The 18930-nt window shown below is 46.0% G+C and overlaps 1 protein-coding gene across 6 annotated transcripts in view; it reads left to right on the top strand.

Annotated features, from left to right (window-relative positions):
• Window positions 1-18930, top strand: part of CLTCL1 (clathrin heavy chain like 1) — a 67576-nt gene that overhangs the window by 9525 nt on the left and 39121 nt on the right. For all 6 annotated transcript variants that reach the window (XM_087705706.1, XM_087705708.1, XM_087705710.1 and 3 more), the window contains exons 3-11: window positions 4929-5197; window positions 6096-6257; window positions 6390-6503; window positions 8423-8596; window positions 9668-9865; window positions 11724-11924; window positions 13903-14055; window positions 15546-15668; window positions 17494-17631. In XM_087705706.1, coding sequence (XP_087561832.1) covers window positions 4929-5197; window positions 6096-6257; window positions 6390-6503; window positions 8423-8596; window positions 9668-9865; window positions 11724-11924; window positions 13903-14055; window positions 15546-15668; window positions 17494-17631 — 1532 coding nt within the window. The remainder of the gene's footprint in view (window positions 1-4928; window positions 5198-6095; window positions 6258-6389; window positions 6504-8422; window positions 8597-9667; window positions 9866-11723; window positions 11925-13902; window positions 14056-15545; window positions 15669-17493; window positions 17632-18930) is intronic.

The following is an 18930-nucleotide window of genomic DNA, read 5'->3' as shown; positions in this document are numbered from 1 at the left end:
AAGTAGCCTGCAGTGCAGCATTTAACCACTGCAGTACCTCGGCTCAAGATCTGTTCTAAAATTTCCCCCAAAATAAGACCTCTCCGGATAATAAGCCCATTTGGGCTTTTGAGCGTATGTGCTGAAATAAGCCCTCCCCAAAAATATTGCAACACAGCAGCGGCCATGAGGTGGCCATGCTCGCTGCCTACTGCACCCCCAAAATAATAATAAGACCACCCCAAAAATAGGGCCAGGTGCTTATTTCAGGGGGTCAAAAGAAAATAAGACCCTGTCTTATTTTTGGGGAAACATGGTAATGAACTGCAGATGTTCCTCGGTTGCTAAGAGACTGGGGTGAGCTCACCTTTCGTGTTTTGCTCGAAGCTTTGTCCCCCCCCCCCTACAAGCAACGGGGTAATAAATGTCAGAAAGGTAACGGCTTCCCTGAACAGGAAACTACCGGACGACTGCATGTGACATTTCCCATTCTCCTCCCCGTATTTATCTCCCCTACTTTGTGCCGTAGCCCCAGCAGCACTTCCTGGTCTCTGTACTGTCTCGTAAAAGCGCCTCTGTGTGTTAATGCAAAAACGGGGAAACGTAGCACTTCACGCGAGCCATTTCCATACACATAGCATGGGAATGCGGCAGCCACCGTTTTTGCGCTCTCTGTTGCGCAGACGTAAAGTGTTCAGAGCTTTTCTTGTCCCCAATCACCCCCACCCCCCACCCCCACCTTTCTTGGATGTGACCCACCAGTTCAGGCTTGTATATGTGTCGGTGTTGCTTTTGTTTTAAATTTTATTTTTAGTTCACCTGAATGGAGAACAGATGCCTGCCTGCCGAAGATAAGCGGTTATCGTTCAATTGTGTTACTCGCAGCTTTAGGTTAATCCTGGTTAGAGGCTAGAATCAATTGTGGTCTAAGCTCCCGTGATGTGACGGCCACTGGAACAGCACAATCTGCTGGAGGGGACCTTGCCGAAAGGCTGGGTAAAATTGCCTCGCTTTGCTGACCCTTAAATTCGGTTGAAACACTCTGGTCCTTGACTTAACCAAATCTCAGGGCTGCCTTGCTTGTGGGAAGGATTTCTATCGCTAGCCCAAAAGTTGAACAGGTGATGGATACAAATACGGTCACATCTATTTCAGGGTATCTTGGCCTCTGCCAATTATCTATCTATTTATCTATCTATCCATCCATCCATCCATCTAATGTAAGTATCTCCATCCACCATTTGTCCCCCTTCTCCATCTATCATCTATCTTTTTATCTATCCAGCCATCCATCTATCATACTTATCTATCTACTGAATCTATCTCCATCCACCATTCGTTCTCCCCTCTTTCTCCATCCATCCATCCATCCATCATATCTATCTATCTACCTAATCTAAGTATCTCCATCCATCATTCATCCCTCTCTCCCTCCATCCATTATGTATCTATCTATCTATCTATCTATCTATCTATCTATCTATCTATCTATCTATCTATCTATCGTCCGTCCGTCCGTCCGTCCGTCCGTCCGTCCATCCATCCATCCATCCATCATATCTACCTACCTAATGTATCTCCATCCACCATTTGTCCCCCCTCCATCTATCATCTATCTATCTTTTTATCTATCCATCCATCTTCTATCATACCTGTCTATCTACTGAATAAGTATCTCCATCCACCATTCGTTCTCTCCCTCTCTCTCCATCCATCCATCCATCCATCCATCCAACCATCCATCCATCCATCCATCCATTCATCATATCTGCCTATCTACCTAATCTATGTATCTCCATCCACCATTCATCCCCCCATCTATCTATCTATCTATCTATCTATCTATCTATCTATCTATCTATCTATCTATCTATCATCTATCTATGTCCAATTATTGATCAGTTATCTCTCTCTAGGTTAGCTATCATCCATCCATCCACCCACCCATCTGACAAATGTATATAGCCACCCAATTCATTTTGTGATTCTTATGGAGCAAAAAAGTTTAGGTAAAAAGGTAGGGTGAAGGAGAGGGTCCCTCCCTCCCCCCCATAATTGATCCTCAGGTGGGGTTTTCCTCTTAAAATCTTCTCTCCTGAATAAAAACCTTCCAAGCTTGGAAGTTGCACCTTCTTCTATTATTTTTTTCCTACTTTTAAGAAAGCCCCGTTAGCTTTTACAACTGGCCGTTTTTCCATTCTGATCTGGTTTGCCTGCTTTATCTTGTAAATAACCCAATGCAGAAATGGATGGGGATTTGAAAATCAGTCATAATCGCTTCATTTATGGGTTAAGGCCTTGGGGAATTGCTTTTCACGAGGCCTTTGTTTTTGCGTTAAAGCAATCTGCAAACGGAGATTCCCCCCCCCTTCCCTGATTCCTGCTTTTCCCTGTTTCTTCCTCTTGCTGTCCCAGTCTTTTCCACTGCTTTGCAGTCTTAACAGAGAGAAAGCAGGGAGCTCATAGCATGGAGATTATTTCATTGAGATCTCTTTTTCTTACGGAAGCGGACACTTTTATACCGCAAAGCGGTTTCGCTTAGAAGAGGTCAGGCCACAGAACTGAAGCAAGCATCATTCACGAACTTCCATTCTTGCAGCCCGCAGACCGAAGAGGGTCTGCGTGAAAAGACCACAGAGGCATCAAGCTAAATGTGTGTGTGTGGGGAGTGGGGGGAGATGGATGGAGACGAAGCCGAAGGATGAAAACAACTGCTAGTAATCTTCCTGCTACTCGGCCAGTTGGCCTGCTACAGCTCTTTCTGCCTTGCAGCCGCTGGGTTGCCTAACATTAATTAATTAATTAACTAATTAAACACTTTTCAGACCATTTATGGATGTTGCTTAATAAATGCGTTCCATTTGGGGGGAGTTTACAGCTAGAGAGAAATGGAAGAAGAAAACCGAGGTGAAAAGAAGGCATTTTAAAATTGTTGGAAGAAATCTGTTTTAAGCCACTGATACATTACAAAAAATATTCCCCCCCCCCCTTAGTGTTCATTCCCCAGAAGGCTTTGTGAAAAGGGCAGAGTTGGTCAGTTAAAGAGATCTATTATCTTTCCCTAAAGCTCTTTCTTTCAAAAGTTTGGAAGTAGGTCCCTTCACCAGGTTACAGAATTACAGAATAATAACAGAGTTGGAAGGGACCTTGGAGGTCCTCTAGTCCAGTGTTTCTCAACCTTGGCAACTTTAAGTCCTGTGGACTTCAACTCCCAGAATCCCCCAGCCAGCACAGCTGTGCTGGCTGGGGGATTCTGGGAGTTGAAGTCCACAGGACTTAAAGTCGCCAAGGTTGAGAAACACTGCTCTAGTCCACCACCAGCCCACTCAGGCAGGAAGCCCTATACCATTTCAGACAAATGGTTGTCCAATCTCTTCTTAAAAGCCTCCATTGATGGAGCGCCCACAACTTCTTGGAGGCAAGACGCTCCACTGATTGATTGTTCTCACCATCAGAAAATATTCTCCTTAATGCTAAATTGATTATTTTTCACCTGTTACTTCTTGTCCTGGCTAACTGGAGAATAGTTCTCCCCTCCTCACACCCACCCTTCCCTCTGTGACAACCTCCTCAAATATTGGATCGGATATTGGAAATAATGGTTTATATATTCCTCTTAACCGCCTATCCTTGACTTTCTCTCTTTGAGCCCTGAAATATATCTACTTGTTGTTAGTTGCAAAGTTGTGTCCAACCCATCGCAGCCCCATGGACAATGTTCCTCCAGGCCTTCCTGTCCTCTACCATCCTCTGGAGTCCATTGAAGCTCACGCCAACTGCTTCGGTGACTCCATCCAGCCACCTCCTTCTCTGCCGTCCCATTCCTCTTTTGCCCTCAATCGTTCCCAGCATGAGGCTCCAGGGAGTCCTTCCTTCTCATTAGGTGGCCAAAGTCTTTGAGTTTCCTCTTCAGGATCTGGCCTTCTAAAGAGCAGTCAGGGTTGATCTCCTCTAGGACTGACCGGTTGGATGGCCTTGCAGTCCAAGGGACTCGCAGGAGTCTTCTCCAGCACCAGAGTTCAAAGGCCTCCATTCTTTGGTGCTCAGCCTTCCTTATGGTCCAATCTTCACATCCATAGAAGCAGACAGCTCCATATACAAATCTTAAGCCCACCGACAGAGATGATCTTGGGGTTGAAGTACTTTCCCATTAGGAAGGGTTGATCATCCCAATGCTTTGAATCGTGTGAGCTCTGCACATTGAGTAGCTTGAAATGGTAAGATGAACTGATCCGTTTAACCCTGTGCGGCGAGAGCATTCAACCTTGTTTCAAGCTGCTGTCTGAAGTGAGTTGATTTCCTTTTTCTCAATATTTCGTTTTTTCTGCCTCTGTGGCCAAGACTGTTGAGCAATCTTAACCCTCTTTAGATGGGATAAAGAGGGCCGAGGTGCAGGAGAATTAAATCATCATCATCTTTTAACAACCCCATAATCCCTTGTTGGGTGGAGTCTGGGCAACTGAATGGAGTTGAGTGTATACTGGCCGGATGCCCCTCCTGTTGCCAATGCAGTGTTTTGTTCGGCAGAGAGAGAGAAATAACTGCCTCTACCAAGGATCGAACTCAGCCTCCCGAATGTGGGGTGAGAGCTTTACCTCTAGGTCCCGCACCACTCAGTCATAGAAACTAATCATCTTCTTTTAATGCCCCCATAATTCATTGCGGGGTGAAGTATGAGCAACTGAATGGAGCTGAGTATTTACTGGCCAGATTCCCTTCCTGTCACCAGGGTGGAGTTTTGTTCGGCAGATACATTCTCAGTGTGCCTAGAGAGAGAGAAAAATCTGCCTCTGCCTAGGATCGAACTCACAGATCTCCTGATTGTGAGGCGGGAGCTCCACCCCTAGGTCACCACACCACTCCTATGCCGGAGAATTAAATCCGGGTGGGATATTTGGGAGATCTGTGATTCTTCTTTTTGTTGTTGTCTTTTCTGTCTTGCCAACCAGCGGGGAAAACCCTCCAGATCTTTAACATTGAGATGAAAAGTAAAGTGAAAGCACACACCATGGCTGAAGAGGTCATTTTCTGGAAGTGGATCTCAGTGAACACCGTGGCTTTAGTGACGGAGACGGCCGTCTATCACTGGAGCATGGAAGGAGATTCTTCGCCCCAAAAAATGTTCGACCGACATGCCAGCCTTGCCGGCTGCCAAATCATCAACTACCGGACGGATGAGAATCAGAAATGGTTACTCTTAATTGGCATCTCTGCCCAGGTAGGGCAAAACCTCTGGAATTCTGTTTTATTTCTTAGATGTTTATTCCACCTTTATTATTTTATAATTAATTCAGGGAGGGGGTGAACATACACGATACTCCTCCCTCCTTTCCCCTCCAAAAAACAACCTTCCCACGGACCATGAATACGATCTGCCTAATGACCGGCTGGGTGGCCGTGGCTAGGTGGTCATGTGACTGAATGGGCATGGCCAACTCGATATCACTCACGCCAAGGGGCGCCTCGCCAACCTTTACTCGCCCCTCCCCTCCCAGCCACTCCTTGTCTGCCTGCCTGGGCTCCTTAGGACCCCAATAGGAAGCAGTGGTTGGAGCTAAGCAGCCACCATGAGAAAGAGTTGGCAAAACAGCTCAGTTCAAATTGGATCTGGCTGAGAAGGAGGCTCAGCAGAAGCACCTCACTGAGGACTACGAGCATAGGCTTTCCAGGCAGAGGGAAGGCCTGCGGGAGTGCAAGGCCAAGTGCTGGCGCCTGGAGGCTCAGTGGGCTGAGATGGTCAGCCAGTTCCAGGCCATGATGCAGTCCCACTGGAACGAGGCCCTCTGGCTCTTTGCCACCAGCGGTGTTTCCCTCCAGCCTTCGCCCAAAACCCCCCACCAGGAGGCCGAAGCAGACCCCAAGTCGGAATTTCTGCCCCCCTTTGCCCCACACAAAAAGACCCCGAAGGGGGAGACTCTCTCCAGCAACACAAGCGTTCATTGCATGTAACTGTCCCAGGGGCCGTAGTTTGAGGAACCCCTGATTTAGCGCTATGTAAAAAATGCAAATAATTTTTATGTGTCCCCCGTCCCCCCCAAATTTTCTTGCGGACCACCAGTTGGTGACCGCTGCTTTAGGAGAACATTTGTCCCATGACACGTCTGGCTTTGTTCTAGCAAAACCGGGTGGTGGGTGCCATGCAGCTGTACTCCGTGGACCGCAAAGTCTCCCAGCCCATCGAGGGCCACGCTGCAGCCTTTGCCGAGTTCAAAGTCGAAGGAAACGCCAAACCGTCCACCCTCTTCTGCTTCGCCGTCCGCGGCCCCGCAGGAGGCAAGGTAACGAAAGAGAAGCCAGGCCTTACATAAACTTAGCAAGGTCCCCCCTTCTCCTCCCCTCCCCACAAGTTTTCCCTCGGCTTTCCTGCTTCGAGCCAAATGGCGGATTGTCCTTTCACGGTTCCTTTTCAGCTTCATATCATCGAAGTGGGTCAGCCTGCGACGGGGAACCAGCCTTTCGTCAAAAAAGCGGTGGATGTGTTTTTTCCCCCGGAAGCCCAGACAGATTTCCCAGTTGCAATGCAGGTAAATGAACGGGGGGGAAGCAGGTTTGCGTCCTCTCCAGCCAGTGGTGGGTTGCAGGCGGTACGCCCCGAAGAGCTTAAAAACAGGTAAGGAGCTCGGGCGTACCGGTGCCTGCCGGGAACCCCGGTTACCGTTCTGGTACGGTGCTCCGGAGGGCCCACACGCCCGCCCAAGCTCCTTACCTGTATTTGAGCTCTTTGGCGTTTCCGCTCACACGCACGGAGCGTATGGTGCCTCTACCAAGCAGATGGAGCGTCGCGGAGGCGTCACGGAGATAAGGATGCATGCGTACACTGCGCGTGTGCATGTGGGAGACGCCGGGCCCCGTTGCACTGTACCAGTTGCCCCGGGATCCGGAACCCACCACTGTCTCCAGCCCTTTATACCAGGGGTGGGTTCCAGCCACCATTACTACCGGTTTGGCAGCTGAAAAATTGTGTGCGTATGCGCTTGCTTCATTTGCGTGTGCGCCAGCCAGGCGTGTGCGTATTTGCACTTAAAACGATATGTGCATACACACCACATTAAAAAAGGAATAAAAACCATGTTTTTCCAATGAAGATTGTTCTGCGCATGCGCATCAAGATTAGTGCCACCGAGGATACAGCCGGTATGGTCACGTGTCCACTGGAATTACTACCTATTCTGCCGAACTGGACGGAATAGGTGGGAACCCACCTCTGCTTTATACCTCCCTGGGCAGGTAGAGAGTTATTCCTTGACTTGACTTAACAGTACATGTTTTAAGAAGAGAGTGGAAGTCACTTGTCTGAGATTGTCTTGAGAGATAGATAGATAGATAGATAGATAGATAGATAGATAGATAGATAGATAGATAGATAGATAGATAGATGATAGATACAGAGATAGATAGATAATGATAGATAGATGATAGATAGATAGATATATGATTGATAGATAGATAGATGATAGATAGATATAGATAGAAAGATATATGATATATAGATAGATATATGATAGATAGATACAAGATAGATAGAAGATAGATATATAGATAGATAGACGATAGATAGATAGATAGATAGATAGATAGATAGATAGATAGATGATATATAGATAGATGATAGATAGATGATATAGATAAATAGAAGATAGAGATAGATGATAGATAGATAGATAGATAGATAGATAGATAGATAGATAGATAGATAGATAGATAGATAGATAGATAAGTTTAATTGGGCCTTCCCATGTGGATCTGATCTTTGAGGTCCGATTTCCAATGAGTACCTCCGGCTGCTGTTCTGATCAAGGTTTCCCAAGATCGTGAAGCCGATTCCTTGTCTCGATAAAACCCCTTTTATTTAGTTGAAAGGGAATTCCTCTCCAGCAAAGTCCCGGCCAACAGTCTTTCATGAGATTTCACCTTGGTCAGGCTTGGAGAGCTGCCAGGCCGATATCTTCTAAACACCACGCTGTAGCAGCAATTCTGGAGTCAGGAACAGATCTTCACCCTAATGAATTGAACTCATTGTCTCCTGCAAACTCCACTCCCCTTTTGTTCCTCTTTTATTTCCTCTGGGAGGGTCCATTCACCCTCTACCCGTGCCTTTACTCCCGAGTCGGCCCTTGTTCCTTAACTGTTCCCTTCTACTGGCAGCTCTGTGCATGTGCACACTGGGAACAGGCTCCAGCTGTACTTCTGCCCCTCTGATCTCTGACTCCGATGGCAGCTGATAACTGGCATACAGCTCTGACCCCCTCTCTGCCTCTGACACACAGCCCTCCTCAGAGCCTTCCCCAGACTCCAGGACTGGCCCAGGTTCCTTCCCAACCTCCTCCCTGTCTTGAGTCTGCCACCAGCTCCACTGGCGGGCCACAACAGGACTGGACTAGAAGACCTCCAAGGTCCCTTTCCTTCTCCGTTCTGATTAATATCGATTAATCCGTTTTCACAGATCGGAACAAAGCACGGCGTGATCTACCTGATCACAAAATACGGCTACATACACATGTACGATCTGGAATCCGGGGTCTGCATCTACATGAACCGAATCAGCGCCGAAACGATATTTGTAACATCGCCGCACGAACCCACCTCTGGAATTATTGGAGTGAATAAGAAGGGGCAGGTAAGACGGTTGCTGGAAGTTTAGAAATGCATGGAAGTCCGTGTAGCGGGATCCAGAAGCGGGGCCTTCTCCGTGGTGGCTCCCTCCTTGCAGAACATCATCCCTGCAGAGGTATAGGTTGGTCCCCACTTGGAGACTCTTTTGCAAGTCACCGAAGGCCTGGTTTTACCAACGGGCCCACAGACTCCAGAGTTGTATGGAGCCCATGAAATGGTTCATTTGATTGTTGTCAATAGGGAGTGGTAGCATGTCATTGCCTGATAGAAGGAAGATAGATAGATGAGAAAGGAAAGAAGGAAAATATGTGATAAAGGAAGGAAGATCATGGAAGGAAGGAAAGAAGGAAGATGATAAAGGGAAGGAAGGAAGGAAGGAAGGAAGGAAGGAAGGAAGGAAGGAAGGAAGGAAGGGCAATAGCACTTAGTTTTATATACCGCTTCACAGTGCTTTATACCCTTCTCTAAGTGGTTCACAGAGTCAGCCTCTGTTGGGCTTTTATCCTTGTAAGCTGCCTAGAGTCACAGAGTAAATTTTCATAAAAGATGGATGGATGGATGGAAGGATGATAGATAGATAGATAGATAGATAGATAGATAGATAGATAGATAGATAGATAGATAGATAGATAGATAGATGAGAGAGGAAATAGGGAATGAATGGAGAAAAAGAGATATACATATTGATTGATGGATGGATGGAGATAGATGATAGATAGATAGATAGATAGATAGATAGATAGATAGATAGATAGATAGATAGAGGGATGGATAGAGGGATGGATAGATGGATGGATGATAGATGAGAAGAAAAAGAAGAGAGAGATAAGGTAGGTAGCAGGGAGGGGGCAGGACAGAGGGAGAGAGCTGATGGATCTATCCATCCATCCATCCATCCATCTATCTATTTTCTATCTGTCTACAGTATATCTATCTATCTATCTATCTATCTATCTATCTATCTATCTATCTATCTATCTATCTATCTATCTATCATCTATCAGGAATATATCTGTTGGCCGTAGCTGTTGCATTTCATCACATGCTCTCTCTCTCTCTCTCTCTCTCTCAATAGGTCCTCTCGGTTTGCGTGGAAGAAGACAATATTGTAAACTACGCCACCAACGTCCTTCAGAATCCGGATCTGGGTCTACGGATGGCCATCCGGAGCAACTTAGCCGGGGCGGAAGAGCTTTTTGCCAGAAAATTCAATACCCTTTTTGCCCAGGGAAGCTACGCGGAGGCGGCTAAAGTGGCCGCGTCTGCACCTAAGGTAAACCATTTTTGAAGATATCTATACCTTCAGAATATTTATCTACTAAATTCCCATTCAATTCCTGGGAGTTCCCACAACTTCCGAAAGCAACTTCTATTCCATGGGTTGATTGTTCTCACTGTCAGAAAGTTCCTCTTTATTTCCAGGTTGAATCTCTCCTTGGTCAGTTTCCATCTATTATTCCTTGTCTGGCCTTCAGGTGCTTTGGAACATAGCTTGACCCCCCTCCTCTCTATGGCAGCCCCTCAAATATTGGAAGACTGCTCTCATCTTTCCCCTGGTCCTTCTCTTCACTAGACTAGCCATGCCCAGTTCCTGCAACCGTTCATTGTATGTTTTAGCCTCCAGGCCTTTGACTATCTTAGATAGATTCAGATTAACAGAGTTGGAGGTCATGTAGTCCACCCACCTGCCCAATGCCTACACCATTTCTGACCGATGGCAGTCCAAACTCTTCTTGAAAGCCTCCAGTAATGAAGCTCCCGCAATTTCCGAAGGCAACTTCTGTTCCATGGGTTGATTGTTCTCACTGTCAGAAAATTTCTCCTTATTTCTAGGTTGAATCTCTCCTTGTTCAGTTTGCATCCATTGTTCCTTGTCTGGCCTTTGGGTGCTTTGGAAAATAACTTGACCTCCTCCTCTCTGTGGCAGCCCCTCAAATATTGGAAGACTGCTATCCTATCTCCCATGGTCCTTCTCTTCACTAGACTAGCCAGGCCCAGTTTCTGCAACCATTCTTCGTATGTTTTAGTCTCCAGATCTTTGATCATTTTAGATAGATTCAGATTAAGAGAGTTCGAAGGGAGCTTATAAGAAGCACGGGCTTTAGTTAACAATGTATTGACAGTGGCGCAAATAATCTGTGTGCAGCATTGGGAAAAAGAAAGTATCCCATCAGAGTTAGACACAATTAGAAAAATTTTGGCCTGGGAGGAAGCAGATAGGCTCACCCTAGAATTAAAAAATAAAGGGGAGTCGGAATATTATGCAGTTTGGAACAGATTTTATTATTGGTATCAGACAAGGTGACAAGACTGGAACAAACTTTAAATGATGTGAATGGATAGAAAGATAGATAATATATTAAGTAGACTGACAGTTAATGGATGAGATTATGTGTGCCGTATTTTTTGGAGTATAAGACGCACCTTTTCCCCTCAAAAAAGAGGCTGATCTGGGTGCATCTTGTGCACTGAATACAGCATTTTTGGCCTCCCAAAACCCCGCTGCCTTTGCCAAAATGGCCATGCATAGCCTCTAGGAGGCTTCCAGAGGGCTCCTGGGGGCTGGGGAGGACAGAAATAAGTGAAAAACTGGCCTCAATTTTGCCCTCCCCCCCCCAGCTCCCAGGAGCATTCTATAAGCCTCCTAAAGGCTATACATGCCCTTTTTTTGACAAAGAGCAGGCCCATTTTTGTGAAAAATGGGCCATGTTTTGCACGCTTTTGGGCCCTCCCATCCTCCAGGAGCACTCTACAAGCCTCTTAAAGGCTATTCATGCCCTTTTTTTGGGGGGGGGGGAAAGTGGCTTCACGAAAAACTGGCCGTTTTTGGGAGGTCTGCAGAGTGCAAAAACTTTTTTTTTTAAATTTGCCTCTTCAAAATCTTGGTGCATCTTATACTCCAGTGCATCTTATGCTCCAAAAAATACGGTATATACTGTGGTCGTATCATAACGGCTTCCCTGGGCTGCACTATTTTAAATGCAAAAACAATAAAAATATATTTTTTAAAAAAAGAATTGGAAAGGAGCTTGTAGGTCATTTAGTCCAAGCAGGAGACCCTACACCTCTTCTGACAGATGGCAGTCCAGTCTCTCCATGAAAGCATTTAACCATCCGGTTCTGACATCCAGGGCATCCTGCGTACCAGCGATACCATCCGGAAGTTCCAGAGTGTCCCGGCTCAACCCGGGCAAGCTTCGCCCTTACTACAGTACTTCGGTATCCTCCTGGACCAAGGGCAGCTCAACAGATTTGAATCTCTGGAACTCTGCCGTCCCGTCCTTCAGCAGGGCCGCAAGCAGCTGCTTGAGAAATGGCTGAAAGAAGACAAGGTGAGCCTCCCATCGCCATTTGTTAGGGCGGTCCTGCTATACCGTAAAGCCACAAGCGAGGATGCGTCGTTGAGGCCTAACCATGACCTGTGGTGAGGTCCCCCTGAGACTCAGAATAACTTTATTGTCACTTGGGATGCACACGAATCGGCATACATTGAAATGAAATTTCGTTGGCATACAGCTTTCAAAGGGTCTCCACTTCTAATATGCACTATATAAACATGACAACATAGACTGACAGACAGACACAGAAACAGAGAGGAGGGGGGAGATAGATAGATAGATAGATAGATGATAGATAGATAGATAGATAGATAGATAGATAGATAGATAGATAGATAGATAGATAGATAGATGATAGAAGGATAAAGGCGGATGGATGGATGGATGGATGGATGGATGGATAGAGATGGATGGATGGACGGACGGACAGAGAGAGAGGGGGGAGATAGGTAGGTAGATAGATAGATGAGATGGATGGATGGATCGAGAGAGAGAGTGATGAGATGGGTGGGTGGATGGATAGATCAAGAGAGAGATGGATGGACGGACGGACGGACGGATATAGAGGGGGGAGGTAGGTAGGTAGATAGATGAGATGGATGGATTGATTGAGAGAGAGAGTGATGAGATGAGTGGATGGATGGATAGATCAAGAGAGAGAGATGGATGGATGGATGGACTGATGGATGGACGGACACATAAAGAGGGGGGGAGATAGGTAGATAGATGAGATGGATGGATGGATAGATAGATCGAGAGAGAGTGATGAGATGGGTGGATGAATGAAGATAGAGATAGATGAGATGGATAGATCGAGAGAGAGAGTGATGAGATGGGTGGATGGATGGAGATAGAGATAGATGAGATGGATGGATGGATAGACAACAGACAGACAGATACTGCACATACATACATACATAGAAAATTATGCATATACCCACATATATTATATCACATGAAGAAACAAGACAGTTTAGTTTGAATGTACACATGTACATGGCGAGAGAAACAAATCTTGCCAATTTGTCTCCTGTCTGCGCATAGGTGAGATTCATGCTTCTCTCTCTTCAGGTCTCACTCTCCATTTGCGACTGGAAGTCCGGTCCCCCCCCCCCCCAAAGAGTCTCCTCCTAGTGCGGTGTCCTTTTTCCTCTGCCGGTCCTAACCAAAAGCCCTATCAATTGTGGAGCCGCAGCAGAGGGATGAAAGAGCCACATGCGGCTCCAGAGCCGTGGTTTGCCGATCCCTGATGTAGTGTATATTGGAGCCAGTGATCCTTTTGAGACCTGTATGCAATGAAATTTCATATTAATGTGTGCCGATTAGGGTACGTTTAAAGTGACAATAAAGTTAGCCGTACGTTCGTACAGGTAAAATTCAGCTTGAAAGCAGAGTGGCTTCACCCAAGGCTTTGGATACGTCAGACTTGGAGCACTGAAAAGGATCACATGGAATTACTTCTGAGTAGTTCCTATATTGTTCTGAACTTAGAGACAGAATCTTGCCAGACTAAAGCAATTATCTGCCATAACGATAGATAAATTTCATGAATTGCTAAGGAGGGTCCGACCTTTGCCCTCTTCCTGCCCACCAGGCATTCCAAGCTCTCTTTGCCTTCCGGGGGGGGGGGGGGAACTCCTCCATCCTCTTAACTACATCCCACCACACTGTGTGTGCATGTGTGTATTTGTGTGTCCTGCTTTAGACGAAGTTGGCACAGTTGTCCAGCTCACAGTAGCAATCATCTTTTCCTTGGGCAGCAAAGTCAGCCCCTGAAATTCAAACCGCCCTCTCGTGCCAACTGTAACAGTTGCGGTGATTTGGACGTGGCTGGGGCATGAAAGTATTTTCGGAGGCCGGCACGATGTCAGTAAACTGCTGATCCAGTTGCCCCCGTCTGTCAAGCAGCCGGGAGTTTTTTAAACCCTTGGGTTGGCGTTGATTTCCGAAACCGAACTTTTTTTTGTTTCAGCTGGAGTGCTCCGAAGAGCTGGGAGACTTGGTGAAGGCGGCTGACCCAACCCTCGCCTTGAGCGTTTATCTCCGGGCAAACGTCCCCAATAAAGTCATCCAGTGTTTTGCAGAAACGAGTCAATTCCAGAAAATTGTTCTTTATGCCAAAAAGGTAATCTTATCTCCCCCCAGTCTGAAAAATGCCTGCTTGGGCAATGCTCACCTTCTAACTTAACACAATATTATTATTATTTAAAAAAAAAAACCTCTGCTAAGGTAACGCAAAGTCGTGGAACATTCCAAGTATGTTAGAAGTATGAGTTGGGTTTGTCTCAACTGGCTGAATTTCTGTTTGGCTTACAGCAGGGGTGTCAAACTCGATGTCAAGGTTTCCAAGTGACACCCCCAACGAAAGAAGACTCCGAGGCTTGAGTTTCTTCAAAGTTCCATTTTATTAGAGATGTCCTGTTGGCACATCTGGGAAAACCCGAACGTGAAACTTTCCAGGTTTTCCCCACCCAAATGAAAGTCGAAATCCCTGCCCAGCACCCACATGTCCACCCCATGACCCAATCAGGCCCCATCCAAAACTGGAGATGCCTCCCAATCACACCAATCCAGGTGCAGGGCAAGACGTCCTTGACTCTCTGAGAAAGGAATGTTATTTTGACTATATCTCACACGTACTCCATATAATCCCCCCCTCCCAGTTTCCCACAGTAGAAAATGTGGCAGGCTGGAAAGGGCTAATATAAAAGATGTCGTCCAGGCCTGACACTCGATTTCATTGAAGGCCGCATCAGGGTTAGGTTTGACCTCGGAGGGGGGGCAGGGGGCATGGCCAGTTTGCCATTGCTTGTGTCAGGGGCATCTGTGGTGGACTGAGCCCTCTGCCAGCGAAAATGGGCTCCCGAGCTCTGTTTTCACTGGCAGAGGGCAGCAGGAGGCCCTCGCAGCCGAAAACGGAGTCTGATTTTCACTGGCAGAGGCACCGCAGGCTGGCCCTTTGCTGTGTCAGGATTCGAAATAGCATCCAAAATAAATTGGAGTCCAAGGCAAGGTATTGCTCAAAGTTCCAATTTATGAAGAGAGCCATGTTGGCACAGCTGGGAAAGCTTCCCGGTTTTCCCCACCCAGTTGAAAGTTCCAAGATCTTGCCCCCCCACACCCACCAGCCCATCATATGGTCCAATCTTCCACTGCCATGCTGGCAGTTCCACCCCTCCAGGTCTGGTCAGGTGCAGAAGTGCAGACACAAAGGATGACCTTGGCTTTCTAGAAAGAATGTTGTTATGGCTACATAGCATCTAACTCCGTACAATCCCCCCTCCCATTTTCCCAAAATAGAAAAAGGCATAGTAGAATAATAGAAAGTGTAGTAGGCCTGACATGCTGTTTCTTGGGCGGCCCCACAGGCTAGACCTAATCACCCCGCAGGCCGGATCTGGCCTCCGGGCCTTGAGTTTGACACCCTTGGCTTACGAGCTAGAACAGGACTTCTCGATACTTATTTTGCCGTATAGGGAGTCCTCGACTTACGATCACAATGGAGCAAAAAATTCTGTCGCTAAGCAAGGCAAGTCAATTAAAGACCCAACTAGGTAGCCATCCTCAATGCTAGTGATTCATCACTGCTTAGTAACTTGATCTCTTCTTTTAAAGGTGGGCTATACCCCCGACTGGATTTTCTTATTGAGAAGCGTAATGAGAGTCAACCCAGATCAAGGTCTTCAGTTTGCTCAAATGTTGATTCAGGATGAAGAACCTTTGGCCAACATCAACCAGGTAAAGGGCCTTCTAAAGGCTCCAGTGGTTCTAGAAAACGAGGGAATCCTGGGAGTTGAAGTCCACCAGTCTTAAAGTTGTGTTCTGACCCAGGCTTCCGAAAAGCATGAAGCCAACTCCTCGTCCCAATATAACCCCTTTTATTTAGGTTAAAGGGAATTCCTCTCCAGCAAAGTCCCGGCCAACAGTCTTTCATGAGATTTCACAACTACAGACCTTTATCAGGCTTGGAGAGCTGCCAGGCCGATATCTTCCAAACTCCACGCTGTAGCAGCAATTCCTTGGCAAGAAGTCAGGAACAGATCTTCACTCTAATGAATTGAATTTATTGTCTCCCACAAAGTTTTTCAAAGGAGGATTTATAGTCACAGACCTTATCTGGCTTGGAGAGCTGCCAGGCCGAGATCTGCAGAATTTGGCAAGGAGTCTCAGAGAGTCACGAACCAATGAAGCGATCTAATTGTCTCCTGTAAACTCCACTCCCCTTTTGCTCTTTTATTTCCTCTGGGAGGGGCCATCCACTGTTCACCTGTGGCCTTACTCCCAAGTCGACCCCTGTTCTTTAGCTGTTCCCTTCATCCGGCAACTCTGCACATGTGCACACTGGGAAGAGGCTCCAGCTGTTTGTCTGCCTCACTGATGTCTGACTCTGAAGGCAGCTGATAACTGTCATATGGCCCTGGCCCCCTCTCTGCCTCCGACACAGAGCCCTCATCAGCCTTCCCCAGACTCCAGGACTGGCCCAGGTTCCTCCCCAACCTCCTTGCTGTCCAAATCTGTTGCCAGATTTGCTGGTGGGCCACAAGTTGCCCAGTTTGGAGATCCCTGTTCTAGTGGATAACTTGAAATCTAACATGGTGTCATCAGAGACGTGTTGAACTGTAACGTTTGTGTATCTTGTATCTGAAGCAAGCAAACCTAGGGTCTTCTATAATTGTCGTTAAGAAGGGATAGATCTTGGTGGAAAGTGCAGTGAAGTAATAAAGATGCCTGCACTTTCATAGGAAAATCTCAGTGGTTCAAGGGAGTGAGAACTGTTCTTAATCATTTCTGACAATGGAAGCAGGGTCATTTCCAGGATGCAGAAGCCGAAAGTAATGTAATTGTAACCTTTGGTGGTGTGATGGTTGCCATAACTGAAAGATAGGTGCTATGTGCTTAGAATGCAGTATTGCAGGCTAATTCTGCCGACTGCCAGCAGTTCGATCCTGAGCGGCTCAAGGTTGACTCAGCCTTCCATCCTACCGAGGTCGGTAAAATGAGGATTTTACAGATTGTTGGGGGTCAAGAGGCTGACTCTGTAAACCGCTTAGAGAGGGCTCTAAAGCATCGTGAAGCAGTACATAATGTCCATCCATCCATCCATCTTTTATGAAAAATTACTCTGTGACTCTAGGCAGCTTACAAGGATAAAAGCCCAACAGAGGCTGACTCTGTGAACCACTTAGAGAAGGGTGTAAAGCACTGTGAAGCGGTATATAAATCTAAGTGCTATTGCCCTTCCTTCCTTCCTTCCTTCCTTCCCTTTATCATCTTCCTTCTTTCCTTCCTTCCATGATCTTCCTTCCTTTATCATATATTTTCCTTCTTTCCTTTTCTCATCTATCTATCTTCCTTCTATCACTTTCCTCCCCCTCTCCCTCCTTCTCTCCCTTCCTTCCCAATGGTTAGAATGCAGTATTGCAGGATAATTCTGACTGCCAGTAGTCTTATGAGGTCAGTAAAACGAAAACCCAGATATGCAATATGCTGATTCTAAGGTTGTAAAAGCATTATGAAGTGGTATATAAGTCTTCAGTGCCCTTGATATGTTCTCCTGCTGCAGATTGTCGACGTGTTCATGGAGAACAGTTTAATTCAGCAGTGTACTTCCTTCTTGCTGGATGCCTTGAAGAACAATCGTCCCGCTGAAGGCCACCTTCAGACCCGTCTGCTCGAGATGAATCTCATTCATGCTCCCCAGGTAACTGCTTCCCCCTCCCGCCACGGTTTCCTCTTGAGAAGAACAGTTGTCCCTCTTCTAGATACAGCGTCAACTTCTCACGGCTGGTCCGAATGGGCACAAACTCGACACGTGGGGACAATTCCACGCTGGATGACAACGCGAAAAAATGTTGTCCACCACAATTTCTTCAACCTTATTTCCATTGAGAAAAATTGTTTGGAGAAACAGTGGCGGATAATGCTGATTGCATTGATGTCAGAGTTCCAAGTAATAGACCCACTTTTTCCCAAGAGAAAGTACATTGTTTTGAGTACACAGCCTCAGCTATCTCTAATCCCCCCTCCCTATCCCTCTGCTCCAGTGCAGCACTGAAGCTCCAAGATGGTTTCAGCCAGGCCAGCTTCAGGATTGACAGTTGAGTTATCACCCATGGAATTCTTCCGCGGCAAGTTGATCGCGGCGAGATAGGCGTGAAGAGTTGTCCTAGACACCGGCCGGTCAATTTCTCTCTCTCTGTTTTTTTTTTAAATAAATTTTTTATTTTCAGCCAAACACAAACACACAACACATATAACATAAAAGCCTCCTCAGTCTCCGAAGTGGGGCATGGGAGGAGTCACAGCTGGGTATTGTCATGGCCCATCTGCCTGGAGACTGAGGTAAATCTTGAGGCCACACCTCTACCCCTCCTCTGACTCTCCAGATTAAACTCAGTCTCTGGCCCAGAAGGAGCTAAATACCTGGCTCTCCTAGGCGCGAGATTTTTTTTTTCTCTTTTTCTTTTTCTCTCTTTTGTGTTTTACCTTCGGAAAATTTTTCCTTTGGACGGACCTTTTAGCATTGATAACATTCTCTAATAGTTTCTGATTCCATTTTTTTTTACCCATTATTAGCATCATCAATCTAATATACATGTATACAAATAGTTATACTTATTAAACATCCATTAAACCCAGCTATTATTACATCCTTTCAACATAAGGCATATTAAATTTGAAGTAAATTTATATTATAACATTTTATTACATTATCCTGAAATCATCCAATGATATTACATCTTTCTAATCTATTCTATATAGAATTGTTTATCTTTTATAAAAAGGCTTTTCAACATCATCTCCATAATCCTCACAGTTTGTATAAGATTTCATATTATCAATCTAGTATATATAAATGCTTTGTTATCATTATTAATCATTTATTTGACTACAGCTGTTCATTACATTGTGCATTGCACTCAAAATTTAACTATAACTAAATTTATTGTGACATCATTCTATTATTTTAGCATTGGTAACATTGTCTAGTAATATTCAA

This window comes from Thamnophis sirtalis, unplaced genomic scaffold, assembly GCF_051295495.1.
Source record: "Thamnophis sirtalis isolate CommonGarterSnake01/CBP01778 unplaced genomic scaffold, rThaSir2_p1.2 scaffold_2, whole genome shotgun sequence".
NCBI classification, from domain to species: Eukaryota; Metazoa; Chordata; class Lepidosauria; order Squamata; family Natricidae; genus Thamnophis; species Thamnophis sirtalis.
The sequence above is the reverse complement of the archived record's forward strand: the minus strand, read 5'-3'. Positions and strand labels throughout refer to the sequence as shown.